A 17736-nucleotide genomic window follows, 5' to 3' on the forward strand; every position below is an offset into this window, starting at 1 on the left:
GTTATTTCGTTTTGCGTGCTACCATGAGTAAGGTAGACGGGCGGTTGACAACGGTTGAATAGACTTGAGTGAATGCGTTTGTATCATAAAGACCTTATTTATAATGCTCGGCTCCCTTCCTGCATCTTCGTAAGTGGAAATTAAGAGCCCAAAATCACATTGAACGAATCCGTGCGCAAAGTTTCAAGAAAAACGGCTACAATATTGTTCTAAATACGACAGGCACGACTATAAACGCGGAACATTATTGAAATCAGCGGCTAGTTTACGGTTTGATCACCTTACAAGAATGATAAAGAGTACCGCGTCGACAGTTAGAACGTGAGTAACATTGACTAAGCCGCTTTTTTTATTATTTGTTTTTTGCGTCCGTGTGCTGTATGATGTCAGTGCATGTTGAAGGACCCCAGGTGGTCGAAATTTTCGGAGACCTCCACTACGGCGTCTCTCATAGCCTTAGTTGCTTTGGGACGTTAAACCATACAAACCAAACCAAACCATCTTTATTTAGATAGACGCGTTTACCATGGAGCAGTAGGACAGAGTGAATCGCTGCTTTGGATTGCGTTTGAACAGATTCAAAGCACAAAAAGGGGCTCTGTCCCTACTGAAAATCTCCCATATGAATTTCGAACATACGGTATTATTGGATATGGGGGATATGTGTTATGCGGGACATATGGGGAGTACGGGTGATATGTGCAATATGTGCGATATGGGCATTATGGGCAATACGGGTCATATGTGCAATATGGGCATATGGGCATAAGGGCATTATGGGCGATATGGGCATTATGGGTAATACGGGCATTATGGGCGATACGGGCATTATGGGTGATTCGGGCAGGATAGGTGATTTGGAATCCATGGCCATATAATTCCTTTTCAGGTGTTCTGTGCAGGTGTTCTACATTATACAATAAGAGAAGGTTAGTAATAACTGCAATTTTCGGCATTATTTATTTGTCTTACAATATACATGATTGAATTTTTTATCTATTCATGTCTTTTAGCATTTCAGCAATATATCTGTTCATTTTCTGTATGCGCTTGCTTGGAGGCAGCTCGCTTGCATTTCTGCTAATGTATGCAGCAAATCCATCTGCAAAGCAAACAAATGAGTTGCTGAAATCAGTCGAGAAACATCAAAACAATTTGAAGGGATTCATATTCTCCACAAACGTGAAGGATGTTGTGCTGCGTAAAACAACATGAAAATAACTGAAAAAAAGATAATTAGGTCAAGGTTCAAACACTTACTTGTTACAGCTTCCAACTTGTGAGGGGTTAGTGCTTTTTTCGGAGGCTGAATGGAGTCTGCGTTCAGAAAGCGGCGACATGGGGCCCCTGTCACGCTCCTGTTTTTAAGCTCTGACACAGGCCAAAGCGCCTTCACTGTTTCTTTGCAAAACAGTGAATCCTTGGGCCGTGTCAGGAGCCACTCCCATCTCTCTACTGGGATGTATACTCCCTTGCCGAGGTGAACCTGCATGGAACAGAAAAACGCATTACCCTCTGCATTCATGCAAAGATAAATATGCACATTAAAGGATAAAATCTACACTTTACAGTACCCTTAAGAAAAAGACGATTTCCCTTAATATTTCTTGGGAGGATATTTACCAGTCATGAGGGAGTTGAGCTCAAAGTTATTATAAATATTTTTCCAAGGTATACATGTTATGACAAACTGATTAGGCCTCTTATTGCTCACCAATTTACTGTGTTTTGAAAAACAATGAAAAACAGATGCATCTTCAGTTACAAAAATCACTCCACTGGCACTTTTTGGTGCCTAATAAAAACCTTTGCTCACAGATTGCCTACAAAAAAATTTGGAGTGCAAAAATGCAATTTTGCTTTTCATTAGACTAAAAAATTCAAAAGGATGTTAATGTAGCACCTTTAAAGAAAATCGGCTTTGAACAGTTCAGTAAAGATTCTAGAAGAAATTGCAGATCATAGAAGACACAAACTGGTGCATTTGGAGTATCAAACAACTCATTATTTTCGATATTGATAAACAAAATAAATAATCCTCTATGCTTTCCCTGGTAGGAGTGACTGTAGGCTGATGTATGTGCCATAAAATGAGCCGCTTATGTCCCTACAGTTTGATCACTAGCCAAGTAGTGTTTTAATATATGGTAAGTGCTGTGAAATAAATGGTTATTTCCATGCGTACCCAAGCACATGGTAATAAGCAACAGTAAAAACATGAATGAATACATAGATTTTTTGACCAGTCTTTCCCAGTTTTTAAGTGAGATGGCATAGCAAGAAACACAAAACAAAATGTTAAAAAGAGTTAATCTGGGCATTATAGCCTCTTCCCAGCTACAAGTATAAGAGTGGTAAACATCTGTAATTCCCCTACCTGGTGGTTTACTGTTGCCAGTACAGGTACCTCGTCCCCTGGCACGTTCAACACCTACAAGGAAAAGAAAAGCAGTGAAACACGTACCAAACTGAAATCCGAAGTCACACATGTTTATAGACGGGCCACAGTAGACATGAAAAATGAAAAAAATATATATATATCGCTCTTGGTATGAAAGTTAGCTATGTGTTGTCTACAGCATGAATGAATACACAGATTTCTTGACCGGTCTTTCCCTGTTTTTAAGTGGAACGGCATAGCAAGAAACACAAAACAAAGCAAAGCAATGCATATTAAAGAGTTACATGTTAATCTGGGTGTTATGACTTCTTCCCTATGTATTTCTGTCTAGACAGTTGTGCAAGCATAAGTGTGGTAAACATATGCAAATCCCCTACCTGGCAGTTTGCTGTTGCCAGTGCAGGTACCTCGTCCCCAGGCACATTTGACACCTACAGGAAAGGAAAAGCAGTGAAACACGTATGAAATTGAAATCCGAAGTCACACATGTTTATAGACAGGCCACAGTAGACATGAAAAATGAAAAAAAAAAAAAAAAAAGATATCACTCTTGGTATGGAAGTTAGCTATGTGTTGTCTACAGCCACGAAGAAAAGCCACCCTTACAACTCTGATGTGTAAGAAATAGTGAAAACATGAATGAATACATAGAATTCTTGGATGGGTCGGGGACCTCTTGTAAACCGCTGAAACTTGGCTGAGGGGGTGGGGCATCTTGTGAGGACTGCTGTTGCTGCAGTTCCAAGAGAACACCAAACTGGGATAGGGTCAAGGCTAAACTGACCTCTAAAAATGGGCACTTGATAAGCCTAATAAAATAAAACAGCACAAGGAACGGGACGAAACACGAAGGAACGGAGACAAAGGCACAGGCCTCCGTTCCTTCGTGTTTCGTCCCGTTCCTTGCGCTGTTTTATTTTATTATGCAGTACCAACTAGCCCGGCATCTTGCACTTCTGAACTTGATAAGCCTGTGGGCCACAGCTGTAGAGGACATAGGCAGAGGCAGCATGTAAGTATGCATGCCGCTGGAAAGGACTGAACTCCTTCCAATACTGTGCTGCTCGCTCTCCCACTCCAGATGTTTTGCTTGCAGCCCCATCCAGCAGTGCAGCAAGAGCACGAGTTTAACTGATGCCTGCATCAACAAAAAGCTGTCTCTCTCCCTCTCTCATATGCACACTCTCAATTTCCACTTCTCTCCTGTGCCTTTCCTTTGAGAAACTAGTTGGCTTTGAACCTCCATGCTTTTAACCCTGCAAAGCTGTCTTGCCAGGCCAGAGCACAGATCTATTGGACAACCTTTCTTTTTGGGGTGGGAGATGTGTGTTCATAGGCCTCAAAATGTCTTCGCAGACCCCCATTTGAGAAACACTGGAATAGGCCATCTGGAAGTAATGCTTCCACTGGATCCCAACTTATCTCTTATATTGTTGTTACATAGGCAGCCTTAATGCTCACTAATAGTTTTAAAATCCATGCAGATGCACAGTGGCAATATGGCAAACTGCAGTAGTCGTTGAGCAATAGGCATGCATAACATGCATAACTACAGCCAAGATTTAAAATTTAAAGGCACTTCAGATACAACTGTACTGGAGACTACAGTAATTTAGGCTGATTTTTAATTGCCCATTAACTTACTGATTACTTAAGCTTAATTACTGAAAGTTGTAAATATTTGCTGCAGAGCCAGATATTCAAACTTTTAAAGCACCAGTGGAAACCAATCAATAAATTGTTTCCTATATTATATGTCTTTCGCAGAATATGAGAAACAAATGTGACCAGATGCTTACGCCAAGCTATTGTGCTGCTCTCAAGCATGCAGTGAGTGAACAAGGTTGGCTATGGCAACGGAATTATAATTCAGTTGTAGGTAACTGGTATTCCTGCTTTTACTACACAATGGCACAAATGAATGTTCCTGACTGAGCATTCTAAATGAGAATGGAAAGGCTCTTTTCTTTATTTTGCAGTCTGCAATGGTCAGTCATTGCAGCATGCATTTGCGCCTTCCCGTGACACAGGCTAGAGGTCCAAGTATCTACAACACTGTTGCGTCGCCATACCTATACAGTCATACTGCTGCCGACCTTGCCCGCCCATTACATATGCTGGACAGCTGCATAATAGCAAAGCTCAAGCACCCAATCATCTGTTCTTTCATATTTTATAGGCTTTAAAATGCAAAAAAAGTGCCTGTGCAAGCAGGTGTTTTCTGCATATCTCACTTGGGGGCTACAGGAAATAATGTAGGAGTTAAGTAAATATAACCAGATAAGGGCAAAATAACTTTTTTGAAATCTTAGCTCAAGTTGCTCAGAAAGCTTGTATTAGAAGCACTGAATGAAGCCATACACTGCCAGTCCCACACTGAAGACCTATTAGTGATAGAGTGTTTTGCTCAGAAAAACTGCTTTAATGGTTCAACGTTTGGCACTGTCTACAGAAAGTGATAGCGGACTGACAAAGAATGATGATATGAACTTCATATGGGCACCAATTTATACAGCAAAGCTGGCACAGACCAATGGTCACAGTCCTTGTCATTTTCGCAGCTACTATACAGCAATTATGGCACAAAGTTCATAAGTATAGTGAAGTGCAGGCACACAGAATGCAACGAAAGCAGCATTCGTGTATCTTCATTCATACTCTGAAGAGGAGTCACTTTGACTGCTGAATGAATGGTTTCACTTGCAACTGCTTAGTTCAGGAAGCCAGAGCCCAGTACCATCTATGCATGGCCATCACTTCAGCTAAGCAGGCAGTGTCCTTGTAGATTATGAGCCAAGTTTACAGCACCAGAGCATTATGCTGTGGAACAAATCCTAGTGTGCAACTGCTTTGTCTAGGTCAATGTGCTTGTTACTTGCTTTTATGTTTATGCAGTATTGCTGCAATGTGAGCACAGACTGAAACCTGCTGTGAAATGTCACTTCCTTTGCTTTGCAGACAAGCTTGCTCACATCTATGCCCTGCAAAGTTAAGTCAGTGTGTGCGCCAGAAGCTCGAGGTTATGAGTAGTAGACATGGGCATGTTCCTGTTTTCACTTTGCCAGTAATACAATTCTATCCCAAAATAAGGGCTTGAGGGGCTAGTTGGTGCTGCATCGTATTCAGAAATGTGGCGCAACAAACACAAACACAAGAGAAGAGCACGTGTGTTGTGTATCTTCTCGTGTTTGTGTTTGTTGCGCCACATTTCTGAATACAATTCAATCCTTAAACTGGTGAGCTGCAGTTTACCGATAGTGTGTATTAACTTTCTTTTCATCAATGGTTCATTTGACCTGGCTTGCTGCTTCATTTTTTTTCTTGCACCTAGGTTCCCACTTTCTCAGATTCACTCATCTATTACTGCTATATCTCTTCTTTTCATGTAATATTTTGCAGGAAACACTAAATGTTTAAAAATACACTGTACCAGAACACAGTAAAAATATAAAGGAAACTAAAAAAAAAAAAACTGTGCTTTAATTGCAGCTTTGACTATGACAAAGTGTGATTTAGTGAGCATTACAGTTGCATTGCAAGCACAATTGCAATGATTACAATTATTGCCACAGTCATTAATTTAAAAGGAGAAAACCTATAATACCATTTGGAATTCTAAACTGGAAAGTGGTCGACTCTCTAAAAATGCCACAAACATATGACCACTGGTTATGTAGCTAACTTGACAGTTGCCAGTATTTGCATCAAAAGCTGCCTTCACTTCGAGCTTAAGGTAGTGCTATAGCGGTGCTTTTTTATCCTGCTTTTTCACCCCAGCTTTTTCATCCTGTTGGCACAGAGCAATGCTGCAGAGCTCCCTTTCTGTCCAGACACTCCTGAAACTACAATTAAAGGTGCTTGCTATGCAGCACAATCTGCTGAGTGAGTTCTGCATTGATGGAATCGTGATCTAGACACATTGCAATGTGGTAGAAAGTCGCCTATGTTTCCATATCAAAACTATGTCGTCTTAATACACTAAAGAAGCACTCCCACAGAGTAACGAAATGGTTCTCCATTCTGCTAATCTTTCTTAGATTAATAATCAGTGCAGCCACCTATTTCATGAAAACTGCCAATAGTGGGAGCTAATCTTTCCATTGCACTTAAGGCTGCAATAGCCATTTGGCAAAACCTCAACTAAGTCAATCTCCATTGAGCTCAGTGCCCACAGAAAACTACTGTATGGCAATGTCTGACACCAACTGCACGCCATGACAATAAACTCAATGGACACTGAAACTATCTGTGTAAAGGGGTATAACCTACAGGAAGACTGCTTTTCCAGCATATACCTTCCAAGCAGCAGATAATAAAGCATAAATCTCAACAAATATATAACTAACCATTTTTGACAAATCCATATAGTTTGTGTTTTTAGCGAAATTAAGTTTGCTATTGATGGCCATACTAAAAGCAGTAAGTGATGCGTTAATGATTCAGAAAACGATTTCCCAAATGAAATACTGTTTTTGCAGTGATAGCCACCAAAGGAACCCGCCTTTCAATTTGTGCGCCTAGAGGCCTAGCAAGTCCTTATTTCATGCCTTATTGGGCTTGCCACCAAAGTGGGTCAGGTTAAAACCAAGACCAGCCAAATCAAGAGAGAGAAATAGATGACAAAGATGAAAACTACAGAACAGACTGTGCATTACAGTGGAGACATAGCAATGATGGCTCTCACAAAACACTTCAGTAAGCTGTAGCCTAGTTTAGGCAGTAAATTCACTATACACATCAAACCCACAGAGGATTCCTAATAATTGGTACTAAAAGAATCTGTACTAAAAGAATCCATCATGACAATTTACTGTACTATTTTAAAAATAGCACAGTAATGTATCAATACAGGAAAGCTTCTACAGTCTTGTGCCATTTTGTAGTTCACAAATGCCATATTATGCATATCAGGGCTTGACTGTATGATGGTATACACACTAGCAATGGATTTTGCTACAGTGGATAGAGTCTAATTCTACATAACTTCTTTTTGCAGTGAATAAAATTAGAATATTGGAAAATTTGATGTTTGGTCACCAACCATTGCTGATTGCATACGATCAATACAAAAACCCCACTTCTACCATGTCAATGCAAAATTTTGACATCTACATATTATCAGCAAGAAATGCTGCTGGATGCTAGGTATGCACATAAAAAAAAAAAGCTGCACCACACTTTGGACTTAATGCTTAGCACTGAAAGGTTAAAATTACAATGTGCAAAACATAGGTTGCTCAATTTCTATCGACAATGATTGGTAAGTTGCATTTCTTGATTTGCATCGTGTACAAGCAGGTTAGGCAAGTTTCACAAGGCTGAAGAGTTCAAGAAGGTATACTGAATGCTATAGTGGAAGTATAGACTGAAATATAGACTTAAATGTAAAATTATTAAGAAGAAAGCAGAAGAGTTTATGGAATGGATTATTTTCTTTAAAAAAACTGCACCTGGCTAGTATCCTCAACCTCTGCAGAATGCGGTGTGTTGACAACACTGACATCTGGCATTGGCTCCTCGTGCAGCACTGATGAGGAGCAACTCTGCTTTTGCCGTTCTGATCCCCACAGTGGTTGATGCAGTTCAGTGGGTATTGCTGCCCATCGTGGTGAGACTTTCAGCTCCTGTTTGACGTGGATAAACAAAAAATCACCACAGCTACAATAAAAAACAATCGTAAAACAGCCAATTACAGGGCACAAGTGAACAAATGTTGTGAACAGTGGTACTTTGTAGTAGATACTACTATTGAGACTGGCTTTTGCTGAAATATAGCATGGCAAGTCTGCACTGTTAAGAGTACTGATGGAACAACATTTTCCATAATCTCTAGCCACGATGCTATGCATTCTGTGCATGTTATAGCCATGAGGAAATAAACTTTGTAAAGCACCCCTTTGTTACACTAGAAATATGTATAGATAACTGAAGCAAGCATGTTATTACCTCATTATGAATAGCATTGTGACTGCCTGTATCAGGCTTGCCACTGCTGCTAGCACTGCCTTCGTCTGGTACCAAAGCCTCTGTTGCTACTGCCACATCGATTTTGTGAGTCAGGAGCTTGTTTGCCAAAGTGTCTGAAATAAAAATATGCAATCAACTGTGAACTTGAAAGGACAAGCAACAGCATCTAAAATAAAATGGCTGCCAACTTAAAGAAAAGAAAAGGAACAGCGCCCACCTATTTCACAGGAAACACGAGGTTCTCGCAACACTGAACAGCTAGGTTCCAAAATGAACTGCCAAGAATACTGCTTAGCAACTATCAATAAAAAATACATACCAGCTTATATTATGCAAGCTCCTGGGCCTACATATAAAATTTAAGTAAGTTCAAAAGTTTTCACAAATTTCTGATATTCTGCATAAATTCTGGTTCACACTAAAATTTGCAAAGAACAACTTGGAGGCCACATCTTAAACTGATATCATAGCAAAACTTATCTATTAAAAAAGCTGTACACATGTTATTTGAAACTATGTGAACCATATCTACTGACCTGAGATATTTTGCACTTTGTTACAGCAGCAATGTGGCTTTTTGAAATGGTTCCTTTTTACGCACTTTATGCATTCACCACCACAGATGGAAAAATAAGCTCATCCACTAGCTTTAATTCATCACTATGCTCTCCATTCTCATTGCTGCTGCAACTGCACCACTCAACTATTAATCCTAACTTCTGGTAAAATGAATTGCACTCTCAAAACAAAAGGTAGCAGGGGCAAGGACAGGACATGAAAAGAAGAAAAAAATGTAATCAACTCAAGTTTTTGTTATCAAAGCCTGTCCAATAACTCAAAAAGAATATGATGACCTATCTTACAGAAAATTATATTTAAAATTCTATTTGGTCATATCTTAATTTTTTAATGGGTTCACAGGAAGGGAAAGGCGCAGTATCTGTCACACTTGCTCTGTGGACAGCTGAACCGTGCCGTAAGGGAAGGAATGAGGGTGGGAGTGAAAGTGCAGCTTTAAAAAAATGTTTCAATAATCGAGCATCATGGCATCGCAGCACTGGCACACCAGGACAAAACAAAAGGGCGAGAGACACACACGCTGTACTTTCAACTTGATTTTGGACATTTTGATTTGCGCTTTACATTTGACAGAAGGGCATCAACGTTCAAGCGCACCTACAAGCCAGGTATGACAATCTCAGTAACCACGTGTTTCTTTTTCACAAAAGAAGCAGGAAGAAAAGTCAAAGGCCGGGCCACAAAACCAACGCCATGCAAAAAACACTAAAGGGGCTAAAAGCAAGGCAAAATTGGCAATGGCAAGGTTCATGAAAAGGTGAAGACACGTGATAAATATAGTAAGCCAATAAATAACATTCCAAAAGACTTCAATGAGATAAAAGCAGGTAAAGGAAATTCATAAATGAGGCAATGATTAGCATCCAAAAATTCAATGAGAGCTAAAATCAGGTGAAAGGATGACGTGAGGTGACAATTAACAAATGAGGTAACAATTAACAGGCAAAAATTCAAACAGTAGCAGGTTTTTGACTAACAGCCAAAACCTGCAACTGCTTGAATATTTGGCTGTTAATTGTTACCTCATTTGTTGAATGTCATCTCACATCATCCTTTAACCTATTTTAGCTCAATAAATTTTTGGCAGTTGATTATTGCCTCATTTATGAATTTCTTTTACCTGCTTTTATATATTGCCTCATTGGAATTTTTCGGCATGTTATTTGTTGGCCTATTTTATTTTTCATGCATCTTCATCTTTTCATGAACCTTGCCTTGTTAATTGTTGGCTCTTCATTGCCATTTTTCACTTGTCATCTTGCCTTGAGTTTTTACTTGCTTCTATGCCTTGTTCTTAGCGCCATTAGCATTTTTGTGTGGTGTTGGTTTAGTGGCCCGGCCTTTGAATTTTCTCCCCGATTTTTCATGAAAAAAAAAAAAAAAACACATGTGGTTACCGAGATTATCATATCTGCTTTGTAAGTGTGTTTGTGCATTGATGTCCTTCTGTCAAATGTAAAGCTCAAAACAAAACATCCAAAATCAAGTTGAAAGTTCAGCGCAGTTATGTGTGTGTCTCTTGCCCTTTTGTCCTCGTCTGCCAGCACTGCGATACCATAATGCTCAACAACTACTAACAAGACCAGCAACATATCCTGCATAATAATGTTGATTGCACAAATTCAGCGATTTTTGCAATTGTTTTTAGTTTCACGTTTTAAAATTGGAAGGTGCATTAGCAGGCCATGCAAATTTCACTTTGATGCATCTTCAGCCACTACACCTTGCAACATTCTCAGGGGCAGATTAACAAAAATGAGGGCCCTAGGCTAGAGGGCATGCAACCTCCCCCCCCCCCCCCCCCCCCCCTGGAAGTCCCTCCTCATTTCCATATTATACTTCTGCAAATGCCCCATGTCATTTTAAAAAACAAACAAGGTGTGATCACTGTGATTAGCACGAGAGTGATGCATTATTTTGTAGAAAGAGACCTCATAGAGTGAAGGGGAATTCCTGTTTTTGCAGCTCAACAAAGTCTGACAAAAACAAAAGCTAAACAAAGTAACATCAGGTGTGGTCCCCATCTCTTCATTTCTCTCTTCATGCCTGTCGGTCAACATTCAATGCTTTATGGTTTGGGCTCCCTTCTCACATCCTCGGAGAAGAGGTTCTGTGGTTCAGCATCCTTAGCCCCCACCTTTACACATAACTGTCACAAATTTCTGTACAAAAAGAAATAAAATACAACTGAAGAAAGCAATCTTACTACACAATAATGACAGCAGTAGTTTTGAAGTGTGCCGTAAGAGTACGTAATTTTCAATGCAGAACATATTCTTCAACAGTACCTAGTATTTAGATATTCATACCCTCTCTAGCCACATGGCCCCCTCAGAGGTGCTATGCATTTGTAGCAGCTAGTGACATTAACGTCTACATTTACACCATAAGACAACAGAGACAGCGCCACTGCTTGGCATCATCTGTGCTCGCTCCGAATGTGCAAAGTGATCTTGGGTGCCGCCAGCACCACTTGTGCTGGATGAACAAATCAGAGGCCTAAGCTGTGTGAATCTGTTCCGCTCCTGGTAGCCGCGAAGTCAGTTACTGCTCTTATTCATCTCACATTTTCAGCAAGTAATAGTACTTTCAAAATGCAGACACAACAGTTTATATGCTGCAGGAACAAAAGTAAATCAAAGCCTACAATATGAACAGCTGCAAGACGAATACAAGTAAAGTAATAAGGTAGAAAGTTGGGCGAGTTGGTAGACATGGTTGAAAAAATCTACTGCGCTAAAAAAGATGACAACTAAACACTTAAAGAACAGGACAAGCGCAGTCTCACAACTAAGTTTATTTGAACAAACAGACAAGATATATATAGAGAAACAAACTAATGCACCTGCGCAGAACCGCCAGATAGTAAAAAAAAAACATTACGTTTCAAGTTTTATTTAGGTATAATGCAAGGGAGAGAGAAGGCTGGCTGATGCATCTATCACCTTTTTTCCTGATACAGTAGGCATCCTTAACTTCGTATGTTAGCCTATCCAGATGATGGAAAACAATGCTAGTTTGTGAGAGCTGCGGATAGCAGCCTTGTCTATATTACCTTTCTTATTTTTTCCTTCGTTGCATTTTCTGCAATGCACAGCCACATGCGAGTAAGTGTCGGATGATATTGCCCCCAAATGCTCCTTCAAACATACATTTATGCATCGGCCCGTCTGGCCAACATATACCTTACCGCAAGATAAAGGGAACTCATACACAACTGCACACATGCAGGGGACATGCTGTGATCTGTGCTTAATAAAACACTGAAATAGGCCAATACTTTGGGACGAATCACTTTTTTGCTGTACACGGGGACACAATTTGGCCAATTTGAAGGGTGCAGAAAAACCACTCTAATCTCATAACGATCGGCCACATTCTTTATGTTATGGTGCTTATAAGGTATGATCCCTGTTTAGAGTGTTTAGTCGTCTTTTTCACCAGAGTGGATTTTTTCAACCAAGTATAGTAATAACTGACTGCGATGATGCCAGTAGAGAACTTATTCCCACAGCTAATGTCGCCGATTCACTTAAGTTCCTAGCTACACTCAAGGTCACTCACTGCATCTACTCGATGAACACAGATGGTGCCCAGCAGCGACTATGTCTGGTGTCTTCCGGTGTAACTATACAACTTTGTTGATTCTTGACATTTTTGTTAGAAGCATTGCTTGGTGCAGACAAAATGACAATAAAGTTTAGAACAAGATTCCAAGCACAAATAGTATTTTGGCCTGTCTGAAATTGAACACTTGACATTAAAATTGATGGTTAGGAAATGACAGGCTATTACAGCATGTTGCAGGGACATATATATAATGCAGAACTGTCAGCACATATCAAACAGAATGCTTATCTCACCTTACCTCATACATTTAAAACTGAAAAACAAAACATTTTGCTTAAATTAAAAAAAAAAAGTGTCTATAACTTGCCGAATTTCTTGTGCAGCAAATCCTGGAGGCGGCTATTTTGACCTTCAACCAGTTCTAGCTTATCTTCCAGCTTTCTGATTTTTCTTCGCAGGGACTTGCTGTTTTCTTGCTCTTTTCTTAGGAGCCTTTTCTCAATAAGCTCATCACCCGAGCTTTCAGGCGATGGGAGCCTTTTTCGAGAAGCAGCAGTTTTTTTTTTACTTCGTTTCACCTTCAGAATACAGAAAGTATAGATTAGTAAATACCATCTTCAAGCATCCATGCAGCTTCTGAGCAAATAAAAGGATTACTTTATCAAATAATCACCAACAAACATCTATACGCCCAACACAAATACCTACATGTGTTATCTCGGAACCTATAGTAATCCAAGATCTTGATCTGGCTGGCAAAGGTGTTGGCGCATGACCATCAGTGCCTCTGCCAGCATGATGCATGGGCAAATGCACTCCCCCCCCCCCCTCATTAGGATGAATGTGTTTGCCCCCGCAAGATAAAAACAACAAAATCCTACCCCCCCATGCACTGATATGACATTCCAGGAGTATCTTTTTGTCTATAGGGGAACTAATCTGAGGCCATGCTCCCAGGAGGCACTTATGCCGTCCACGCTACTGTGCCATGCTTGTGGTTTTTTTGTTACATGCACTCATGGTCTTGAGCTCACAGCAGAGTACAGTTGTGTACCTAGAATAGCAGCTTGGGCATGTTGGTTATGCATCTTGAGGTAACAGCGTGGAACACGGACGGGAGCACAAGATTAAAAGACGACACAACGAGCGCTGACTTTCAACAACATTTATTTTGGAAAACCCACAACTTCTTATCCCCTTATGCCACACATCACATACAAGTGACTTGCACATCTCAGCATAGTTATAAAAAAAAGTACAGCGTGGTACACTCACGGAAAAGATTGCACATTTAGCAGCTCGATTTCTTTTTGTGTTAGCAGTAGGGACGGTTAGCTTTTTGTTTATTATAACTATGCTGAGATGTGCAAGTCACTTGTACTTGATGTGTGGCGTAAGGGTATGAGAAGTTGTGGGTTTTCCAAAATAAATGTTGTTGAAAGTCAGCGCTCGTTGTGTCGTCTTCTAATCTTGTGCTCCCGTCCACGTTCCGCACTGTTACCTCCAGTTGTGTACCATCCAAAGCAGTTTTCAAGATTATTAGATGATTACATACTGAATGCCCCTGCATACATGTTTGTTCATATGAAGCTTTGCTGTGAAGAAGTTTACACACAGAGTTTGGCCCCACATTGTCTAGTATTGTTTGGTAGCTCTAATTGTGAATGCATGGTGAATTGCACTGCATTTGCAAACTACTTGCTGGACCTTCTTTCTCATTTCTGCAGTAGCTAACAAACAATGCAATAAGAATGCAAAGGCACGAAGCAATGCCTAAGTATTAAAATCACCTAACAGCAGCAACACATTTATAGCAGCTGCACTGGGTGCATGCTGATCTGTGCCTTTAAAATTATTGAGCCACCACTGTAATGAAGGACTTAAGTTGCTTTAATTCAGATATGAAATTGTGGAGAAAGGAAAGACATGCACCCACAGTACAAGTGGAGCGGTGATCAGAGACATTTTGTTATTGCAATCGCTACTGCAAATGTGCCCAACCGAGAATCCAGCTTTAGTGAAAAAGTCATAGGTGTACTAATTCCATTAGTTCAAATTATAGCCCATCGCTTACAAGCAGAATAAGATTGAAATTTCAAACCAACTGCTTGAAGAGCCTCGGTATATATAAGTTTTGAGAATAGTGCATCGACTGTCAGCAAGCGTGCTCACACATGTCATATGTATATGTTGCCCGCTAATAGATAACTGCATTTTAAAGGATCTATAGGCTTTGAATTTTTCTCCAGTAAAAAAACTGCCCCACGTCAGAGTTTATGTAGTGATACACAGATGTCAATATTCAGAGATAGTCCAACTTTTTAGAAACATGTGGTAATTTCTAGTGCACACAGATTGCACACATACCCACTGAATCACACTGTTGTTAAGCCAGAAGCATTGAAGTACAGCAGCTTCAATCATGCAGGATGAAGCAGGGACTAAAAGTTGATTAGACGCGTGCGCCATGCATCCTGACGTGATGTAACCTGCCTGCACCCTGAAATGGCAGCCACTGTGGCCACAATTGTCTTTTTTTCCCCGTTTACATTTCTCTCACCCTACATTTTTGACCATTCATTCAATATGCTCAATATACGCTTTTCTGGAATCCTGTACACTTACTGGTCAGTTTTCTAGTTCTCTTCCTCCATTGCAAGTCCGCACTATTCCTATACAAATATTCAAGTAATACCATCTTTGCCAGTCGCTTTTGTCCATTCTCCACAGCAATCCTTCATAGCATTCATTCTATGCTTCTCAAGCTTTCAATGATCTCCACTTTATGTCACCCAGTACTGCCGCATCCGTGGTTTATTTCTAGCACCACTGGTACTTTCGACTTCAGGAACAACTCTCCACTTCTGAAAGTGATCTCTGGTGCTAATACACCTTTCCATACACTTCTCAGCACATCACACCCATTGCATTTCCATATTGCTCTATACTTCATTACTCTGACATGCCTCTTCCCTTTCATCTAAATAATGTTCCTGCTTTCCAACATACATACTGTCCTCGTTCGTCCATCCTGCAAGGTATCTATTTTCCAGAAGCCTATATTTCCTTAAATATTGATGGCATATGCTGTAGCAGATGACCAAACTGAATGTGACCGGGTGGATAAATTTTAATGGCAACAAATAAATGCTCAACAGATGCACGTCCCTTTTTGTCATTTGTCTGCTAATTGTACTAGCATATGTGGCATGCAGAGAGAGAAATTTATGGGAGCTAAACTTATCGCTAACTAAAGGACACGTTACACAGCACTTTACAATGGAATATGGAATGTATATACATATTCTATTACCTTTTCAGTGGTGCTGCCGCCAGCGTCAGACTCGTAAAATATATTGTCTGGTATGGCAATGCGCTTTTTTGCCATTTTCTGGACGAGGTCACTCAGGCTAGCTAAAAATGAATTTGAATGAGAGGAATAATATGAGCATATATGATGAGCAGATAAACTGGCCGCACTTCTAGTCGGCAAGCTCCACCACCCGTGCAAAGTAAACATTTGCTTGCGAGAAGACTCACGCGGCTCGAGTCACTGTCCGGGGCAGCAAAAATGCCTAAATATGATTCCACGGCCATCAACAGGTCAAACTGTTTGCTACTACGACATATAATAATAATATGCTGCGTCATAATAATCCCGATAATATTAATAACCGATAATAATCTGCCGCGTGAGCACGCACAGTGCAGCGGAGTGCTGTGAGCCAGTTAACGTACGTGCAATCAGTCGCATAGTGCACTGGACACGTTCTTAAGACACTATAAAGCCATCAAGAAAAGCGCCCTCATGCCAGTGCGCGAATGCGCACACGCAGAAATGATCCGATAAAAGGGCCGGGAATGCTGCAATTACTGTGAGCATGCGTGCTGTACTCGCTGTCCGTTATTCCCATATTCAAGAATAGTTAGGGGGGGGGGGGGGGGGGGGGGGGGGGAATTGGCAATTACTCTGAGCATGCTTACTAGCTTTCCGTTATTCCTAGCTTATTCAAGAGTTAGGGTCTCCTGGTAAGTACTTTGGTGCATATGCGTGGTTGTGTTTGACCGTACGCACAGCGCTGACGGCAGGCCGACACCGATCAAAATTCTATGCAACGCCTCCATCACCTTTTGCCGAACAATAAAATAAGGGCCGTAAACTTACACAACTTACATCAGCAGGCAGTAATAGTACGATCGAGACAAAAAAGTATTGCAATATACTTGGAGCACATGCAAACTTACATCCAAGAAGCAGAACGTCACCGGGGTGGTAGGATTCTTGCACCTCGTCGTTGAATGTCTCCTTCCAATAGATTCTCTTGCATTTCGCTGACTCAGCGACCGGGTCGAAATCTTTGATTAAGGAGACATCAACTACAGCCTTATACCCGTCTTGGTATGAGACGTATGCTACCCTCACTTCACCAGGCATTTTCACGACACAAGCAGCAGAGGCACTTGCCGGCGAAGCACACTGAGCGAGTATATATAGACGCGCGCCAGCAGCCCTAACAGTACACCGAGAAAAGAAGTTTTGGCGGGAGCGCGGAGGAGGAGGAAAGAGGAAGCGGATCGGAGAGAGAATGAAAGAATGCGGCGGAAAGGCGAAGGTGAAGAAGAGAAAGCGGAGAGTTGGAGAGGTTTTTTCCTAACGGAGAGCGATAACAGGTTTCGGCGAGAGCTATGTGGAGAGAGCACGGAGGACTGCGGTGCAGTGGAAGAGAAGGAGAAAAGAGAAAGCGCAGCAAGGTTATAGATGTGGAGAGAATGACAGAACGCGGTGAAAAAGTGAGTGAGAAAAAGAGAAAGCGGAGAGCTTCGATGTGTTATTCCTAACCACTGAGACGCGAGGAAAGAAACTTGGTGATGGTAGAAACTTTAATTGCCATATATACAAACGATGGGGGAGAACCCCACTGCATGACACTTAATTAGGTGCCCTCGAGGAGACAGTCCTTAGAATGCAAAATAAATTCCTTGGATCGCAAATTCGCAATTATTTTCATGGCACTAGAGATGATCCAGCGCTGGCCTACTTCTACGCTAATAAAATAAATCCAGCTATTTCATTCAGGAAATAAAGAGTATCCATGCTGCAGGGGAGGTTGGTACAACAATACGACAAAAAGAATGCATCATATCATAGCATAGGATTGCAAAACAAGAACAAAAATGTACAGTTGAACAAGTACAAGACGGAGAGTATCTCCATAGCC

General features: G+C 40.8%; 2 protein-coding genes across 2 annotated transcripts in view; both read right to left on the reverse strand.

The window, feature by feature from the left end:
• LOC146181676 (lysosomal protective protein-like) overlaps positions 1 to 17736 on the reverse strand; it is an 80382-nt gene that overhangs the window by 34002 nt on the left and 28644 nt on the right. The window lies entirely within an intron of this gene.
• LOC146181677 (uncharacterized) lies at positions 948 to 17053 on the reverse strand. Its single transcript, XM_084575528.1, has 9 exons — positions 16763 to 17053; positions 15831 to 15931; positions 12885 to 13095; positions 8348 to 8481; positions 7852 to 8025; positions 2779 to 2832; positions 2378 to 2431; positions 1261 to 1486; positions 948 to 1102 (listed from the first exon to the last, which is right to left on the reverse strand). Exons 1-9 carry the CDS (start codon positions 16950 to 16952, stop codon positions 993 to 995), a joined length of 1254 nt encoding a protein of 417 aa, XP_084431654.1. The 5' UTR covers positions 16953 to 17053; the 3' UTR covers positions 948 to 992.

This window comes from Amblyomma maculatum, chromosome 8, assembly GCF_055883805.1.
Source record: "Amblyomma maculatum isolate TAMU_Amacu chromosome 8, ASM5588380v1, whole genome shotgun sequence".
Classification (NCBI taxonomy): Eukaryota; Metazoa; Arthropoda; class Arachnida; order Ixodida; family Ixodidae; genus Amblyomma; species Amblyomma maculatum.

Bases quoted from the DNA above. Each gene is read 5' to 3' on its own strand.
- LOC146181677 (XM_084575528.1), bottom strand. From the start codon at position 16,952: ATGCCTGGTGAAGTGAGGGTAGCATACGTCTCATACCAAGACGGGTAT. The intron at 8,482-12,884 runs GCAAGTTATAGA...TTTTTATTTCAG, and splicing joins TTTGCTGCACAAGAAATTCG to ACACTTTGGCAAACAAGCTC. The intron at 1,487-2,377 runs GTAGGGGAATTA...TGTTCCATGCAG, and splicing joins TGGCAACAGTAAACCACCAG to GTTCACCTCGGCAAGGGAGT.